The 18,486-nt window shown below is 37.2% G+C and overlaps 1 protein-coding gene across 2 annotated transcripts in view; it reads right to left on the bottom strand.

The window, feature by feature from the left end:
* Positions 1-18,486, bottom strand: part of LOC123559576 (prenylated Rab acceptor protein 1-like) — a 74,692-nt gene that overhangs the window by 17,898 nt on the left and 38,308 nt on the right. For both annotated transcript variants that reach the window (XM_045351516.2, XM_045351517.2), the window contains exons 3-4: positions 6,850-6,947; positions 2,271-2,372 (exon numbers count right to left, since the gene is read on the bottom strand). In XM_045351516.2, the coding sequence (XP_045207451.1) occupies positions 2,271-2,372; positions 6,850-6,947 (200 nt within the window). The remainder of the gene's footprint in view (positions 1-2,270; positions 2,373-6,849; positions 6,948-18,486) is intronic.

The raw sequence follows: 18,486 nt of genomic DNA, 5'->3' as shown, positions 1-18,486 counted from the left end.
ACCATCCAAGGAACATCCCTGTGAAGTTTCGTCTTAATTGGCCTTGTGGTTTTGGAGGAGATGTTGTTTAAAGGAAAGTGTGGATGGACGGACGATGGACATTGAGCAATCACAATAGCTCAAAAGCTAAAGAGCTAAAAACAGATGCCGGACCATCCACCTATTTTAATAGCTCACCCTGAACCTCTGGTTCAGATGAGCTAACAAGAGGACCATGATGGTCCTGAATCGCTCACCTCTTCCCACATGATCCAGTTTTGAGTATGACGTCGTTTTTTCTATTATTTGACATAGTGACCTAGTTTTTGAGCTCATGTGACCCAGTTTTGAACTTGACCTAGATATTATCAAGATAAAAATTCTGACCAATTTTCATGAAGATCCATTGAAAAATATGGTCTCTAGAGAGGTCATAAGGTTTTTCTATTATTTGACCTATTGACCTAGATTTTTAAGGCACTTGACCCAGTTTCAAACTTGACCTAGATATCATCAAGGTGAACATTCTGACCAATTTTCATGAAGATCCATTCAAGGGTATGGCCTCCAGAGAGGTCACAAGGTTTTTCTATTTCAAGACCTACTGACCTAGTTTTTGATCGCAGTTGATCCAGTTTCAAACTTGACCTAGATATCATCAAGATTAACATTCAGACCAACTTTCATACAGATCACATGAAAAATATGGCCTCTAGAGAGGTCACAACGTTTTTTCATTATTTGACCTACTGACCTACTTTTTGATGGCACGTGACCCACTTTCGAACTTGACCTAGATATCATCAAGATGAACATTCAGACCAATTTTTATGGAGATCCATTCACAAGTATGGCCTCTAGAGAGGTCACAAGGTTTTTCTATTTTTAGACCTACTGACCTAGTTTTTGACCGCACATGACCCTGTTTCGAACTTGACCTAGATATCATCATGGTGAACATTCAGACCAACTTTCATGAAGATCAATTGAAAAGTATGGCCTTTAGAGAGGTCACAAGGTTTTTCTACTATTTGACCTACTGACCTAGTTTTTGATGGAACGTGACCCACTTTAAAACTTGACCTAGATATCATCAAGGTGAACATTCAGACCAACTTTCATACAGATCCCATGGAAAATATGGCCTCAAGAGAGGTCACACGGTTTTTTATTATTTGACCTACTGACCTAGTTTTTGATGGCACGTGACCCACTTTCGAACTTGACTTAGATATCATTAAGGTGAACATTCTGACCAATTTTCATGAAGATTTCATGAAATATATGGCCTCTAGAGAGGTCACAAGGTTTTTCTATTTTTAGACCTACTGACCTAGTTTTTGACTGCACGTGACCCAGTTTCGAACCTGACCTAGATATCATCAAGATGAACATTCAGACCAACTTTCATACAGATCCCATGAAAAATATGGCCTTTAGAGAGGTCACAAGGTTTTTCTATTATTTGACCTACTGACCTAGTTTTTGAAGGCACGTGATCCAGTTTCTAACTTGACCTAGATATTATCAAGGTGAATGTTCTGACCAATTTTCATGAAGATCTTGTGAAATATATGGCCTCTAGAAAGGTCACAAGGTTTTTCTATTTTTAGACCTACTGACCTAGTTTTTGACCACACATGACCCAGTTTCGAACTTGACCTAGATATCATCAAGATGAACATTCAGACCACCTTTCATACAGATCCCATGAAAAATATGGGCGTTAGAGAGGTCACAAGGTTTTTCTATTATTTGACCGACTGACCTAGTTTTTGACGGCACGTGACCCAGTTTCGAACTTGACCTAGATATCATCAAGGTGAACGTTCTGACCAATTTTCATGAAGATCTTGTGAAATATATGGCCTCTAGAGAGGTCACAAGGTTTTTCTATTTTTAGACCTACTGACCTAGTTTTTGAAGGCACGTGTTCCAGTTTCGAACTTGACCTAGATATCATCAAGGTGAACATTCTGACCAATTTTCATGAAGATCCATTGAAAATTATGGCCTCTAGAGAGGTCACAAGATTTTTCTATTTTTAGACCTACTGACCTAGTTTTTGAAGGCACGTGACCCAGTTTCGAACTTGACCTAGATATCATCAAGGTGAACATTCTGACCAACTTTCATAAAGATCCCATGAAAAATGTGACCTCTAGAGTGGTCACAAGCAAAAGTTTACGGACGGACGCACGCACGCACGGACGACGGACACAGCGCGATAACAAAAGCTGGCCTTGTCACTTTGTGACAGGTGAGCTAAAAAGTAGGAAAAACTATATTACCAATAACCCAGAAGACTGCAGATCCTGCACCAGCCAACCAGAATAGGGGAAATGAACATAAACCAACTGCGCCATACTGCTGAGCTAAACTTAGTTCTCGACCTGCAAAAAAGTTTTACATTATACAATATCTAGCCTTGGGGAGTATTTTTCATTCTAAATAATTATAGGTCTACAGCAGACATCCCAACTTTTTCTGAACGCCAAATGGGAGTTTTTGCTTTCCAAAGTGGCAGATTGAGGTGATGGGAGATTTTATACCGCGGTAATTATGTTCATGATAACGAAGCTTTTTTTTAACAAATCTAATGATAATATAAACTTATTTGCCCTTATAAAATCACTAGTCTTAAAAAATTCACTTGTCTATATCTTATTATTCATGCATTTTTAATGTTTTGGAATAATAATACATGAAGCCTTCTGTGCAAAATTAAATAGTTATGGCACTTTAAGCAGTATGTCTAAATTCAAAACACCACTGAGAATTAAACCTGCACTTTTATTTCTTTTGTTGGAAAGAAGACTCCCCAGGTGAATTTTACATGACGAACAGTGCAGCTGTTAGAACTGTAAAAGCAAAATGTATATAGCTAAAAGAATAAAAGTTCAAGCAATAGAAAATTTACTGTTTGATTCTCATCCCTGTCAACCAGTATTTAAAACCCCTCGCTCAAATACTTTTATTGATCAAAATTCTGTTATCCAAAATTGAATGTCCAGGTATTGTTACACTTTCGTAGATTTGCCTAAATCTCCAGTTAAAAGGATGTGTTTGACAAATTGTTATGATGCAAAGACAGTTTAACAGCATTTGATGGTAAGTGATATTAAAATTTACCATGACATTTCCTCTTATCAAAATGATTTTAAGAGAAATGTTTTTTAAAACCTAGCAGGTTGACTCGGCGACCATCTACTTTCGATTTCAAAAAGTTACAGAAAAAGGTAAAGCCAGTATAATTTCTAATCTAAATTTGATTGAATTTAATTAGATATCTAACGTCTGGATTTTAATTTCAATTGTGACACATTAATCAACACCTGGCTTTGATGAATCGTGTAATAAACAATAATCAGCAGGGGTAGAATAAGGTGCGAAAATATCTGAAAGGTGTTTCCGAAAGGTGTTGTTTACAGACTCAGCAGTGATACGTACAGTATCAGATAGGTGCAAAGAAGTGGATTATTTCATAAGTTTTGCTTTTTTATTGTTGTTTATGTTGTTTTGTTGTTTGTTTTTTTTTAATCGGGAGATTGAGACTTCTGATTGGGGTGGTCACGTTTTACAACCAGAATCGGGAGAAACCCGATCGGAAAGGGAGAGTTGGGATGTCTGGTCTACAGTAACCCATAACACTTTCCCTGGAAAGAAACAGACATATTCATATTGCTTACAACCATATACTGGTACTTAACAAGCTATATAGTGTGGAGCATCACAGCCAAGTGGTTAAGGTTTTAATCATTATCCCATCTGTGCTGTTGGAATGAAACTCTGTTCAGGACATTACATTATTTCATGTGAGGAAGCCAATCAGCTTGTTTCCAGTAAATTTATAATTCTACCCAGGTGTATGACAAAAACCTGTTGTCTAACTCCATCATTCAAGCCTGAACAAGAGGACCATGCTGGTCCTGAATCGCTCACCTGTCCACACTCAACCAAGTTCATTGTGGCTAAGTGACCAATTTTCATGAAGATCCATTGAAAAATATGGCCTCTAGGGAGGTCACAAGGATTTTCTATTTTTAGACCTACTGACCTAGTTTTTGACCGCAGTTGACCCAGTTTCGTACTTGATCTAGATATCATCAAGATGAATATTCAGACCAACTTTCATACAGATCCCATGATAAATATCGCCTCTAGAGAGGTCACAAGGTTTTTCTATTATTTGACCTAATGACCTAGTTTTTGATGGCATGTGACCCAGTTTCCAACTTGAACTAGATATCATCAAAGTGAACGTTCTGACCAATTTTCATGAAGATCCATTGAAAAGTATGGACTCTAGAGAGGTCACAAGGTTTTTCTATTTTTAGACCTACTGACCTAGTTTTTGACTGCAGGTGACCCAGTTTCGAACCTGACCTAGATATCATCAAGGTGAACATTATGACCAATTTTCATGAAGATCCATTGAAAAATATGGCCTCTAGGGAGGTCACAAGGTTTTTCTATTTTTAGACCTACTGACCTAGTTTTTGACCCCACTTGACCCAGTATCGTACTTGATCTAGATATCATCAAGAGGAATATTCAGACCAACTTTCATACAGATCCCATGATAAATATCGCCTCTAGAGAGGTCACAAGGTTTTTCTATTATTTGACCTAATGACCTAGTTTTTGACCGCACGTGACTCACTTTCGAACTTGACTTAGATATCATCAAGGTGAACATTCTGACTAATTTTCATGAAGATCCATTGAAAAATATGGCCTCTAGGGAGGTCACAAGGATTTTCTATTTTTAGACCTACTGACCTAGTTTTGGACCGCACGTGACCCAGTTTCGAACTTGACCTAGGTATCATCAAGATGAACATTCAGACCAACTTTCATAAAGATCCCATGAAAAATGTGACCTCTAGAGTGGTCACAAGCAAAACTTTACGCACGCACGACGGACGCCGCGCGATCACAAAAGCTCACCTTGTCACTTTGTGACAGGTGAGCTAAAAGCACCCAACAATACAACTAGATATGGTTTGTTGAAAAACAATACGTAAATCTACACGAAAAACACACCAACCAGATATTAATCATACAAGAGTCCATCTGTCGCATCATACAACAATAGATATCAATACCTCTAATATACAATATTGAACTTCTTTATGTATATTGTTGTTTACCTTTACATAGCCTTTTTTTACTTGTTTTTTGTCAGTATGGGAAGGTTTTTACTAGTTTTATGTCAGTATGGGAAGGTTTTTTATACTTGTTTTATGTCAGTATGGGAAGTTTTTACTTGTTTTATGTCAGTATGGGAAGGTTTTTACTAGTTTTATGTCAGTATGGGAAGTTTTTACTTGTTTTATGTCAGTTTGGGCAGGATTTTTTTTACTTGTTTTATGTCAGTATGGGCAGTTTTTTTGTTTGTTTTTTTTTAATTTGTTTTATGTCAGTATGGGACGGGTTTTTTTACTTGTTTTATGTCAGCATGGGAAGTTTTTTTTACTTGTTTTATGTCAGAATGGGAAGTTTTTCATACTATTTGTTGTATGATGTTTACATTTACATTTTGCTTCACAGCAACATAAACAAGAGGGTCATGATCAAATGTCAAACTGATGCTAAAATATTAAGAAAGTACGTCAGTAGGTCATATTCATGTCGCTGAAACTCAGTTTTAGAATCGGTGTGCAAAACTGTACTTGTCATCTAAATCTCAAGTAGGTCAGTAGGTCAAGGTCAAAGTCAACTGACCCCTAATTACTTCAGGTCATCAGGTAATTATAACAAGCAAATTCATTGAATAGGGTGTACACAACCACATTATGGTGATCTAAAGTCTGTTTAAGTTTCATAGTTCTAGGTCAAATATACCAAAAGATATGATGCAGAAATTGCCATATTTATAGTACCCTATATAGTTAACACTGGAAACTTGTAAGGGCCATAACTCTGGTGTTACTAGGGCAATCTGACTGAAACTTGGTGGGCCGCAAAAGCTCAAAGTGGTGAACATGTCTATGAAGTAATATATAAATATTCCTAACCTTTTTCCTAGATATGGCTCCGGACGGACGGAAAGACGGACGGATTTTCCTACATATGGATACTTATGTGGCTACTCTTTTGTTCTCTCTATTGTTCTTTTAGCCACGTAAGAGAAAAATAGCAACATAAAAGCCTTACGGAATGAATGACATCAAAGAAAAAGTACAGTTACCTATTGTTCCTATAGCCACCTAAGTATGCAAATGTGAGCTCAGAAGGACGGACGGATGGACAATGCCAAAACTATATCCCTCTGACTTTCGTCGGGGGATAATAAAACAGTCCAGGAAATATGATCAGAAAATTTTTAAAGTATTTTTCCTATATTACTCATATAAGGATCTGGCCAGTTTTTGAAAGGAACCGAGATATTATTCCAAACAAGTTGTGTGCAAGTTTGATTAAAATTGATTGCAAACTGTGGTCTCTATTATGTTCACAAGAAATTGTGGATGGATGACGTACGATGAATAAAGGGCGATCACAAAAGCTCACCTTGTCACTACGTGACAGGTGAGCTAAAAACAAGAAAATAGGTCAGTAGGTCACATTGATGGTCACTGAAAGTCAGTTTAAAGATCGGCTTGCAAAACTGTACATGATTGGATCTGACAGATTCATCATGGAATCCAAGATTTATTGTTGTTGAAGATATTTTGCATAGAAGTTAAGTGCATACTGTAATGTTATACAAAAATATTTTCTGTATTGAAACGTTTTACTGAAGAAAACTGATAATTATCAAACATGTTATCGTTTGTGTTATCGTGCGGGATTTATACAAGTAATTATTCAATGTACATGTAAACCAGAAATAATGTTTATATCCAAGTGAACAAAAAATCTAACCCATAATTTTAAGTTTGTTATCTCGGTTCTTTAGGCTGATTATGTAACACGCTCCTAGACAAGCTGCTATGGCAATGAGTAACATCGGAGAGGTCAATCTGTAAATACAATGAAAACATTTTAAACATAAATAACAAGACATGAACATAATATTAATGAGAAAATAAGAGGGTCATGATGACTCTGAATCACTCACCTGAGTAATATGAGCCACATGTTTAAAATGGCACACTGATGCTAAAATATCAGAAAGTAGGACAGTAGGTCACATTCATGGTCATTGAAAGTCAGTTTTAAGATCGGTGTGCAAAACTGTACATGTCATCCAAATTTCAAGGCTGTATCTTAAAAAACAAACAATAGGGTCATGATGACCCTGGATCGCTCACCTGAGTAATATGAGCTACATGTTTCAAATGTCAAACTGATGCTAAAATATTAAGAAAGTAGGTCAGTAGGTCACATTCATGGTCACTGAAGTCAGTTTAAGATCGGTGTGCAAAACTGGAATTTGTCATCCAAATTTCAAGGCTCTATCTTAAAAAACAAAAAAGTAGGTCAACAGGTCAAGGTCAAAGTCAAGTGACCCCAAATTACTATATAACTCATTTAACAAGTGACCCCAGGGGCAGGGCCTCTTTTCACCCCAGGGGCATAATTTGAACATTCTTGTTAGAGAACCACTAGGCAATACTACATACCAAGTATCAAAGGCCAAGGCCTTGAACTTTCAGACAAGAAAAATCAAAAAAAAAAAATTCCTATATAAGTCTATGTCAAACTTGGGATCCCGGGGCGGGGCCATTTTTCACCCCTGGGTAATAATTTGAACAGTCTTGGTAGAGGACCATAAGGCAATGTTACATACCAAATATCAAAGGCCTAGGTCTTGTGGTTTCAGACAAGAAGATTTTTAAAGTTTTTTTCCTATATAAGTCTATGCAAAATTGGGACCCAGGGGCAGGGCCTCTTTCACCCAAGGGTAGTAATTTGAATAACCTTTGTAGAGGACCACCAGGAAAAGCTACAGACCAAATATCAAAGGCCTAGGTCTTGTGATTTAAGACAAGAAGATTTTTAAAGTTTTTTCCTATACAAGTCTATATAAACCATGTGACCCCCTAGGCGGGGCCATATTTGACCCAAGGGGGATAATTTGAACAATCTTAGTAGAGGACAACTATATATTGCTACATACAAAATATCAAAGTCCTAGGCCCTGTGGTTAAAGACAGGAAGATTTTCAAAGTTTTTCCCTATATAAGTCTATATAAACCATGTGACCACCAGGGCCATACTTGACCCTAGGAGCCATACTTGACCCTAGGGGAATAATTTGAATAAAGTTGGTAGAGGACCTCCAGATGAAGCTACATACCAAATATCAAAACCCTAGGACCCATGGTTTTGGACAAGAAGTTTTCCATATATAAGTCTATGTAAATCATGTGACCCCTTAGGGCGGGCCATATTTGACCCTAAGGGGATAATTTGAACAATCTTGGTAGAGGACCGCTAGATGATGCTACATACCAAATACAAAAGCCCTTGGACCTGTGGTTTTGGACAAGGAGATTTTTTAAGTTTTTTTCTTTTGGTTGCCATGGCAATTCTTTGAACAATTTTGATAGGTGGCCACCCAAGGATCATTCCTGTGAAGTTTGGTGTAATTCTGCCCAGTGGTTTTGAAGAAGAAGATTTTTTTAGAAATTGTTGACGGACACATGACAGACCACGCACGACAGACATTGAGCGGTCACAAAAGCTCACCATGAGCCTTTGGCTCAGGTAAGCTAAAAAGTAGGTCAAGGTCACAGTCAAGTGACCCCTAATCGCTTGGGGTCATCAGGTAATTTTAATTAAACAGTCTAGGAAATATGATCTGATCATTTTTCAAGTATTTATTCCTATATAACTCATATAACAAGTGACCCCCAGGACAGTGCCTCTTTTCATCCCAAGGGGATAATCTGAACAATCTTGTTAGAGATCCACTAGGCAATGCTACATACCAAATATCAAAAGCCTAGGCCTTGAACTTTCAGACAAGAAGATTTTTTTCCCCTATATAAGTCTATGTTAAATTTGGGACTCCCAGGGCAGGGCCTCTTTTCACCCCAGGGGCATAATTTGAACAAAAGCAGTATCAGGCCAGAAGATTTTTAAAGTTTTTTCCTATATAAGTCTATGTAAAACTTGTGACCCCCGGGGTGGGCCTCTTTTCACCCCAGGGGCACAATTTGAACAATCTTAATAGAGGACAATCTAGAGGATGTCACATGCGGAATATCAAGGCTCTATGCCTTGCGGTTTTGGACAAGAAGATATTTTAAAGTTTTTCCTTTAGGTTGCCATGGCAATCGGAGTTCTGCATGGAATTCAATTCTTTGAAAAATTTTGAAAGGGGGCCGCCCAAGATCATTCCTGTGAAGTTTGGTGTAATTCTGCCCAGTGGCTTTCAAGAAGATTTTTTAGCAATTGCTGATGGAAGCACGGCGGACGACAGACGTCGAGCGGTCACAAAAGCTCACCATGAGCCTTTGGCTCAGATGGGCTAAAAAGTAAGTGGAGATCTACTCACATTAGAGACTACTTTAAAGCAACTCATTCACAAATTTTAGGCATTTTTCTCTCTCTCTAAAAATTTAAACAAGAGGGCCATGATGCCCCTATATCGCTCACCTGAGTTTAGTTGCTTGCTTAAACAAATTTCTTTCCTTAAGCTTCACTAACAAGAACTAGGTGAGTAGATCATGGTAAAGATTATTCGAGGTAACTACTGAAATCTGCTTAAATATTAAACTGGTTGCCCACATTTTTTTGCTGTAGCTTGAACTAGCTTCAAAAATAAGAAAGTAGGTCAGCAGTTCAAGGTTAAGAATATTAAAGATAAGTACTGAAATCAGTAATAAAAGTTATAACGTGGTCCAAATTTCTACCCTGTACCTTCAAAAACAAGAAAGTTGGTGAGTAGGTCATGAATAAGACAATTCTAGATGAATATTGAAATCTGTATCAAACATTACGCTTGTGGTGTAACTTTATTTTCCACTGCTTCAAAAACAAGCAAGTCTATGTAAAACAAGAGCTCGTCGAACACGAAATGCCCCCCTTGATGCAATCAGTAATTGCACAAGGAACAGAAATTATATGCTCACTGTAAACAAAAGTTCTACCATTCTGGTTTAATCTGACCTTTAACCTATTAACCTATCAAGAGATTACAGAGAGATCTTGGTGCCATCCACTGAGCCATTTTTGAATGTTCCAAATTTCAAGACTAGCTCAAGGTCAAAATCAAGTTCAAATTTCATTTCGTACAAAACAAAGTGTATGTGATCCAAATTTGAAAGCTGTGGCTTGAGAAATGTGAAAGTAGGTCACTAGATCAATTTCAAGGTCAAAGTTCATTTCGGTAGACAGAACTATGCATGTGCTTCAAATTTGGAGGCTGTAGCTTGAGAAATGTGAAAGTAGGTAATAGGTAATCAAAAGCCTGAATGGCCTGAGTCGGCTAATGATTGATGTACTGACAGTATAGTCTACCAGTTTCAGTTTGTTTTTAGTTTCTTTCTTAAAATTTCATAACACAGCTCGATATTTACCCAAAATATTAAATCCGGATACGATTACACTTTTCTCCAGTTTGAACAATATATTTTACAAATTGTGATGATATGAAGACATTTAGCAGCAATTGGCAGTATCTGACATTGAAGTTTACGGTTAAATTACCTCTTATTTAAATCTTTTCATAAAAAAGTTGTTTCGTTTCGCCAAACATAGACGATCTACTTTCGATTTCAAAAACTACAAGAAAATACAATTTAATGTTTCGCCGATTTGTTTATTTCTCGAAAAATAAGAATTAAAATCATTTTTAATATCAGTAGTAACTAAACAAACAAGTAAAAGCTTCTTCTTCCGATAATTTATCCGTTTACTGACTGCAAAATTCAACCCACGCAAAGTTTATAGAAATCATACGATGCGTGTTTACGTTCAATGTGGGAGAATTAAGGCTGATCGGCTATGTTACCTAACGCATCCAGACGATTCAGATTTTGTTTTTAAAAAAGCATTGTGTGCGTTTCTGTAATTTTATATACGTTTTTATATGCTTAGAAATTATTAGACATGCGTATTTGCATTATTTCTATACGTAATTTACGCTAATATGCATCTTATCTGGAGCCCTGCTGGAACTATTTTTTGTCTTTCGCTGGATGTTACCCAAGCTCTGTTAGCCTGCGCAATTCTTAAAATGCACATTTATGCTTAATGAGTTACATTCGAGAATTGCACAATTACAAGTCATAAATATGACAGATTACATCGTATATTGGTCATAGCAAAGGGAATTGACACAACTTAACTTCATTCATGCAGTGAACTGTTTGAAGTTTGAGAAATCTAATGGAACTACATCCCTTCACTGTGTTATTTGGTCCATTTAGAGAATCGTTGGATAGCAAGGACTCGTCAAAAGGCTTTCAGCCTTTAGCCGACTCAAAAATCAATGTCAAATTTCAATTCAGAACACAAAAATAAATAGGCATGCAGTCCAAATTTGGAGCCTGTAGCTTGAGAAATGTGAAAGTAGGTCACTAGGTCAATCTCAACATGAAAGTTTATTTCGGTACACAACACTATGCATGTGGTTCAAATTTGAAGGCTGTAGCTACAGAAATGTGAAAGTAGGTCACTAGGTCAAAATCAAGGTCAAATTTTATTTCGGAACACAAAACTATGCAAGTGGTCCAAATCTGAAGCTTGTACCTTCAGAAATGTGAAAGTAGGTCCCTAGGTCAATTTCAAGATCAAAGTACATTTCAGTACACAAAACTATGCATGTGGTTCAAATTTGAAGGCTGTAGCTTGAGAAATGTGAAAGTAGGTCACTAGGTCAAAATCAAGGTCAAATTTTATTTTGGAACAAAAAACTATGCATTTGGTCCAAATCTGAAGCATGTACCTTCAAAAATGTGAAAGTAGGTCACTAGGTCAATAACAAGGTCAAAGTTTTTTTTCAGTACACAAACCTATGCATGTGGTCCATATTTGAAGGCTGTAGCTACATAAATGTGAAAGTAGGTCACTAGGTCAAGATCAAGGTCAACTAATGTCAAGGTTCATCTTGCCACTCAAAACTATACATGTGGTCCAAATTTGAATGATGTAAGTTATGGACATGAAGATTCTAAGTTTTTCCCTATATAAGTCTATATGAACCATGTGACCCCTGGGGCGGCCCCATATTTGACCCTAGAGGGATAATTTGAACAAACTTGGTAGAGAACCACTAGATGATGCTACATTACAAAATATCAAAGCCATAGTCTTTGTGGTTTCGACAAGAAGATTTTCAAAGTTTCTCCCTATATAAGTCTATTTAAACCATGTGACCCCCAGGGCGGAGCCATATTTGACCCTAGGGGAATAATTTGAACAATCTTAGTAGAGGACCACTAGATGATTTCATATACAAAATATCAAAGCCCTAGGCCCTGTGGTTTTGGACAAGAGGCTTTTCAAAGTTTTTCCCTATATAAGTCTATATAAACCATGTGACCCCCGGGGTGGGGCCATATTTGACCCAAGGGAAATAATCTGAACAATCTTGCTAGAGGACCAGGCCTCGACCTTAGCGGTGGACCGTTGGACCGACGCAACCAAAATATCGGCAGGTCCACTAACTATCAAAAGTTGGGTAGACCGACGGTCAACCAATTTTCAGCCACGGTCTGCAAATAAAATAAAACCCTTAAGAGTAAACAAATAGGGGGGAAAATCGTACCCATATCGGCGAATTCACAAAACGAAAGTTGATTTTGCCTTAAGTACGGCATTCTACCGTTATAAGCATTGGCGAGTTAAAGTCAGGAGAGCACGAATGGACTACTCCACCGATCGGGCGAGTGGTTGTTACGTGGTATTTACCAAATTGAGAAATTACATCAGGCAAAATTACCTGGATTGACTGGAATTTACCCGCAAATCGTAAAAATATCAAAACGTCATGCTGGTAATTTTCCATTCCACAAGCACGTGCGACCTATCGTAATGTCTAATTTACATCGCGGTTACTTTTGACACAAAAACGCGCGTAGTGCATTCATTTTTTAATATAATCGCTTTAAATTTTCAACACCGCTTGAGAACTAACACAGTTTGAATTCTGTAACAATTTTAATAAGATATCGACAGGAATGTAGGCAAAATTCTTTAAAAACGATCAAATTTTCATATAATGTTTTGTAAAATTTCAAACAGCGCGATCTTGATTATTTATTTCTTTCTTAAAGTAAATAAACGGTACATACTATGGTAATAAAATTCAGACTTTTGACCAGAAAGTACAAAAAACACAATTAAAAAATCTTAAATAATGAAAAAGCGGCAGCAGTTTAAATACATGGAGTAAAACGATTTTTGGCAAACAGATTTCTGTTAGCTCGGCAGAATAGGTTACGTGACCTAATGAACGTAAATAGAAATGTGGTTTTAAAATAATACAGTATGATGTCGTTGCGGTTTTTAGTAAGTTTCAAATGATTCTTTGTACATGTATTTTTTGACAAAACACTTTGTTAGATATTCTTCTCAAACAATAATGTAAATTTCTTGAGGGCAAATAGGTCACAGAGGTAGGACATCCACTATCATCGTTCACGGTTTGACACATTTACATGTCAGTTTATTCGGGATATTGCACATTCGCTTTTAAAAAATGAAAGAAAAAACTTTTTTACTGATTTCTTCTCAACAATTAAAGGAATCGAGAAAGTACGATCAGACAGTGATGTGTCACATGGCGCGAAAACATGACGTAATGCCATGACAATCTCGGGGAAACTATATCGCTTTGATCTCCGCTTCAGATGCCACGAATAACCGACACACTTCTTTTAGCTCTTTGAAGATGAAAACAAGGCCAATTACTTAGTTTATCATCAGAATAATTACCGATAATTAATTGTTGATGTTTTCTTTTTTCACTTTCAACACGGGTCGGGAGGATGATGATTATTGTGTCCATATTTTGGGACACTTTTCAAAATAATTATTTTTCGGGATAACAGATTGCTACAGTCTTCCATTTTTAATTATTTTAGAAATAAGTCCTGTTGCTTTGAGTCATATGAAGTTATGACGTCTACAGCATCACAATTTATGTGATAGAATTGGAGGTCCACTAAAGTCTGAGCAGGTCTACTAGATTTTAGAAGTTGGTGGACCTGCTGGCAACTGCTGAAAAAAGTTAAGGTCGAGGCCTGAGGACCACTAGATTGTGCTTCATACCAAATATCAAAGCCCTAGGCCCTATGGTTTTGGAGAAGAAGATCAGAAACTGTTCAATTGTTCCTGGCCAATGTGACCTTGACCTTTGACCTAATGACCTCAAAATCAATAGGGGTCATCTGCTGGTCATGGCCAACCTAAGGCCATACCAAATTGATATGTCGTTCGTCGGAACTACCGCATCAATAATTTCATTCCCGAGAAAAAAAAATAAAAATCACCCGCCCGCACGTACATAAAAATCTCCGAAAAAAATGATTTTTTTCCCGATTACGCGGTCCGGAATAATAACGGCAAAGCAGGTTTTATCGCTGTTTTAATGCGTCAAAGTGATATTGATCGGATTTCATGCATCCGTAATACATGTTACTGATGACCAAAACTCAAAAAGTCAGGAATTATGGTGTTGTTCATCATTTGTTTTAAATCTGGAGTGTCTGTGCTAGTGCCACACATGGCCTTCGATGTGTCGGTAGGTAATGAAGTAGGCACGTTCTACTTTTGTTCAATACAGTGAAAGGAACGAAGCACGACTTGTAAGACGTGCACGGGGATGCAGTTAAAATATTTGGAAATATTGTTCAGATATAGTTTTCAAACCATTTGTTATCAGTTGTTTAGTTCAGTATGTTATATCTAGAGCCCAAAGCTGAGGCCAACTACTATCTTAAAAAAATGTTTGTTCACAGATCCTGACCGACCTATCACATTGTCTAGGCCAAATCTTTTTGAACGTAACTTCTTTAGTACAGCAGTCAGATATTCTATCGAAACGCATTTAGTCAATTTAAAAATTGTTTAGCTTTTCAAATAAGTAGTGTAGATATAAAATATGTCCTTTTGTAACCCCAATTTTGCCTGTTTGTCTATTACTTGGCTGTGAATTGATAGAACGAAAAAAAAAACTGGAAAAAACAGACCTCCCCAACTCTAAATTTCTAGTTCAGTCAAAGCAAAACAAACAACACTTTAAGGGTGGCCATATAACACTTTAAGGGTGGCCATATTGGGATCATTCTTTGTCAGTCTTGTTATCATTTTTGCCTGAAATGAATCTCCACCACAAAAACATAAGCTAGCCTGATCTGTTAAGAAATTATTCCAAAGGGATTCGAGCAATGTCGAAGCATCTGTATGACCAACTCTGTTTGGTCTCACTGGTCAAGTGGTTTGTTACTTCCCTTCACCTGTATGGGTTGGAGTTCCACTAGGGGCACAAAGTTGTTCATGTGCCTAAGCCATCTAACTGTGCTTCAGAAGAAATGTTATTCCACACATGTGCCTGTTTTGTCTTAAATATTCCTCATGCTGTGCCGTTAAATAGGCAGGCCTTCAGATTAATGTAGAAAAATCAAAATTAAAAATAAGACTCTCATCCCTTAGAAATTATAACTAAGAAAAACAAAGTGATTCAGTGAGGTTTGGCAAGAATTTATTTGCAAAATCATTCATGTAGTCTTTAAAACATAATAGAAAAGCTATATACTGTGTTACCCACACTGTAAATGTTTGATTTCTGTGTTATTTCTAAAGAAATGTTAACTTCATGTATAATCATAACCGCCTCCTCAAGGGTCCAAGCTGGGAAAAAAATAAAAAAAGCCCGCTCGCTCCATGTAAAATCTACCCGCCTCTGAAAAAATCAAAATTGAGAAAAAAAAAATAAAATAAAAATTTCGCTCGCCCGCTCCAATTTTTTTTTTAAATTTTCCGAAGAACTATTAATCAATTTGGTATGGCCTAACTGTCAATTTTCCTGACACTAGGCCCAAGCAATCTTGAGTTATTGCCCGGAAACCATTTTACTGTTCCTGGTCACTGTGACCTTGACCTTTGACATACTGACCTCAAAATCAATAGGGGTCATCTGTTGGTCATGACCAATCTCCCTATCAACTTTTGTGACCCTAGGCCTAAGCATTCTTGAGTTATCATCCGGAAACCGTTAACTGTTCACGGTCACTGTGACCAGTTGACCTTTAACATACTATCTCAAAATCAATAGGGGTCATCTGCTGGTCATGACCAACCTCCCTATCAACTTTCATGATCCTAGGCCTAAGGGTTCTTGAGTTATCATCCGGAAACCGTTTTACTATTCAGGGTCACTGTGACCTTGACCTTTGACATACAGACCTCAAAATCAATAGGGGTCATCTGCTGGTGATGACCAACCTCCCTATCAACTTTCATGATCCTAGGCCCGAGAGTTCTTGAGTTATCATCCAGAAACGGATTGGTCTACATTCCGACCGACAGACCGACCGACCAACATCTGCAAAACAATATACCCCTCCTTCTTCGAAGGGGGGCATAATAAGGGACCACCAAGGGTCATGATTTGAACAATCTTCATAGAGAACCACTAGAGTATAACACATACTAAATATGTAAGCTCTGGGCCTTATGGTTTAAGACAAATTTTTTTAAAAGGTTTTTCCCTGTACAGGTCTATTTAAACTAAGTGACTTCCGGGGCAGGGCTATATTTGACCCCAGGGGGGTAATTTGAATAATCTTGATAGAAGACCACTAGATGATGCTACATACCAAATATCAAAGCCCTAGGCCCTGTGGTTTTGGACAAGACGATTTTTAAAGATTTTCCCTATGTAAGTCTATATAAACCATAAGACCCCTGGGACGGGGCCATATTTGACCCCAGGGAGATAATTTGAACAACCTTTGTAGAAGACCACTAGATGATGCTACATGTACATACCTAGGCCCTGTGGTTTTTGACAAAAAGATTTTCAAGAGTTTTTCCCTATTTAAGTCTATAATAAACCATGTGACCCCCGGGGCAGGACCATATTTGACCCCAGGGGGATAATTTGAACAGACTTGGTAGAGGACCATTAGGTTATGCTACATACCAAATATCAAAGCCCTACGCCCAGTGGTTTTGGACAAGAAGATTTTCAAAGTTTTTCCCTATATGTCTATATAAACCATAACCCCCAGGGCGGGGCCATATCTGACCCTAGGGGGATAATTTGAATAAACTTGGTAGAGGACCACTAATTGATACTACATACTACATATCAAAGCCCTAGGACCTGGGGTTTTAGCGAAGAAGATTTTCAAATTTTCCCTATATAAGTCTATGTAAACCATGTGACCCCCAGGGCGGGCCCATATTTTACCCGAGGGGGATAATTTGAATAAACTTGATAGAGCACCACTAGATGATGATACATACCAAATATCGAAGCCCTATGACCTGTGGTTTTGGACAAGAAGATTTTTTAAAAAATTCCTTTCGGTTGCCATGGCAACCAGAGTTCTGTATGGAATTCAATTCTTTGAACAATTTTTAAAGAAGACCATCCAAGGAACATCCCTGTGAAGTTTCATCAAAATTGGCCCTGTGGTTAAGGAGGAGATGTTGTTTAAAGGAAAGTGTGGCCGGACGGATGGATGCCGGACAACAGCTCACCCAGAGTACTTTGTGCTCAGGTAAGCTAAAAATGTGGGTGCTGTGAAAGTCACCAGTGGAACAAATTATTGGCGTATGACTTTTTAAGGATAGCCTGATTAATTACCAAAATGCAATGTGAGGAAGGGAATAAACCATTGTAATGTATGGCGGCATATTTCTGCCACGAGATAGCTAGGTAGCTATCACGATAATTTGTAAACTTTCCAGGAAATGTGTGCATTTTTTCTGAAAACATTTCAGCAATAAATAGTATTTTCTAGATATTTTCATTCATTTCCTGAAAAGGTTTTTGTGTAAAATTTCGCGTTAATGCTTGGCGCTGCCACAAGATGCTCGGTAACTATCACGATATTTTTTTAAACTTTCCAGCAAAGTTTTACATTTTTTTTTAAAACATTATTGCAATAAATTATTTTTCTCGATATGCCTTTTATTTCCATGAAACTTTAGGCTATTACAATAAACTTTTCAGAAAAGTTCTAAATATCAAGATAATTTCTGAAAGTATCGAGAATGGTAATCTAACTAATAAATGGCAGATGTGGGCACTTATACAAAAAGTATCGAGAAAATAATGTAAATTATCGCAATAATATTTCCTGGAAACCTTCCACTACTGAGATAATCTTTTCAGAAAACTACACTTTATCAAGATAACTTTTTAAAGTATCGCAATAGCTACCTAGCTACCTCATGGCGGAAATATGCCACCATAGTAATGCAATTGAAATAATGAAGATTAACAGTTTTTGCTTATTTACAAGAATTTTACACATTTTCATTTTCAGTGTCACATTTATATATTATAATCTATGCCAAACTTGGTAAACTGAACATGCTGAAAAATTTCAACACAGCTGTAGATGAGTAGCTTTAAAACAATACCATGGTGAC

The sequence above is a fragment of the Mercenaria mercenaria genome, chromosome 10 (assembly GCF_021730395.1).
Source record: "Mercenaria mercenaria strain notata chromosome 10, MADL_Memer_1, whole genome shotgun sequence".
Taxonomy (NCBI): Eukaryota; Metazoa; Mollusca; class Bivalvia; order Venerida; family Veneridae; genus Mercenaria; species Mercenaria mercenaria.
Note: the sequence above shows the minus strand (reverse complement) of the source record. Positions and strands in the feature narration are given on the sequence as shown.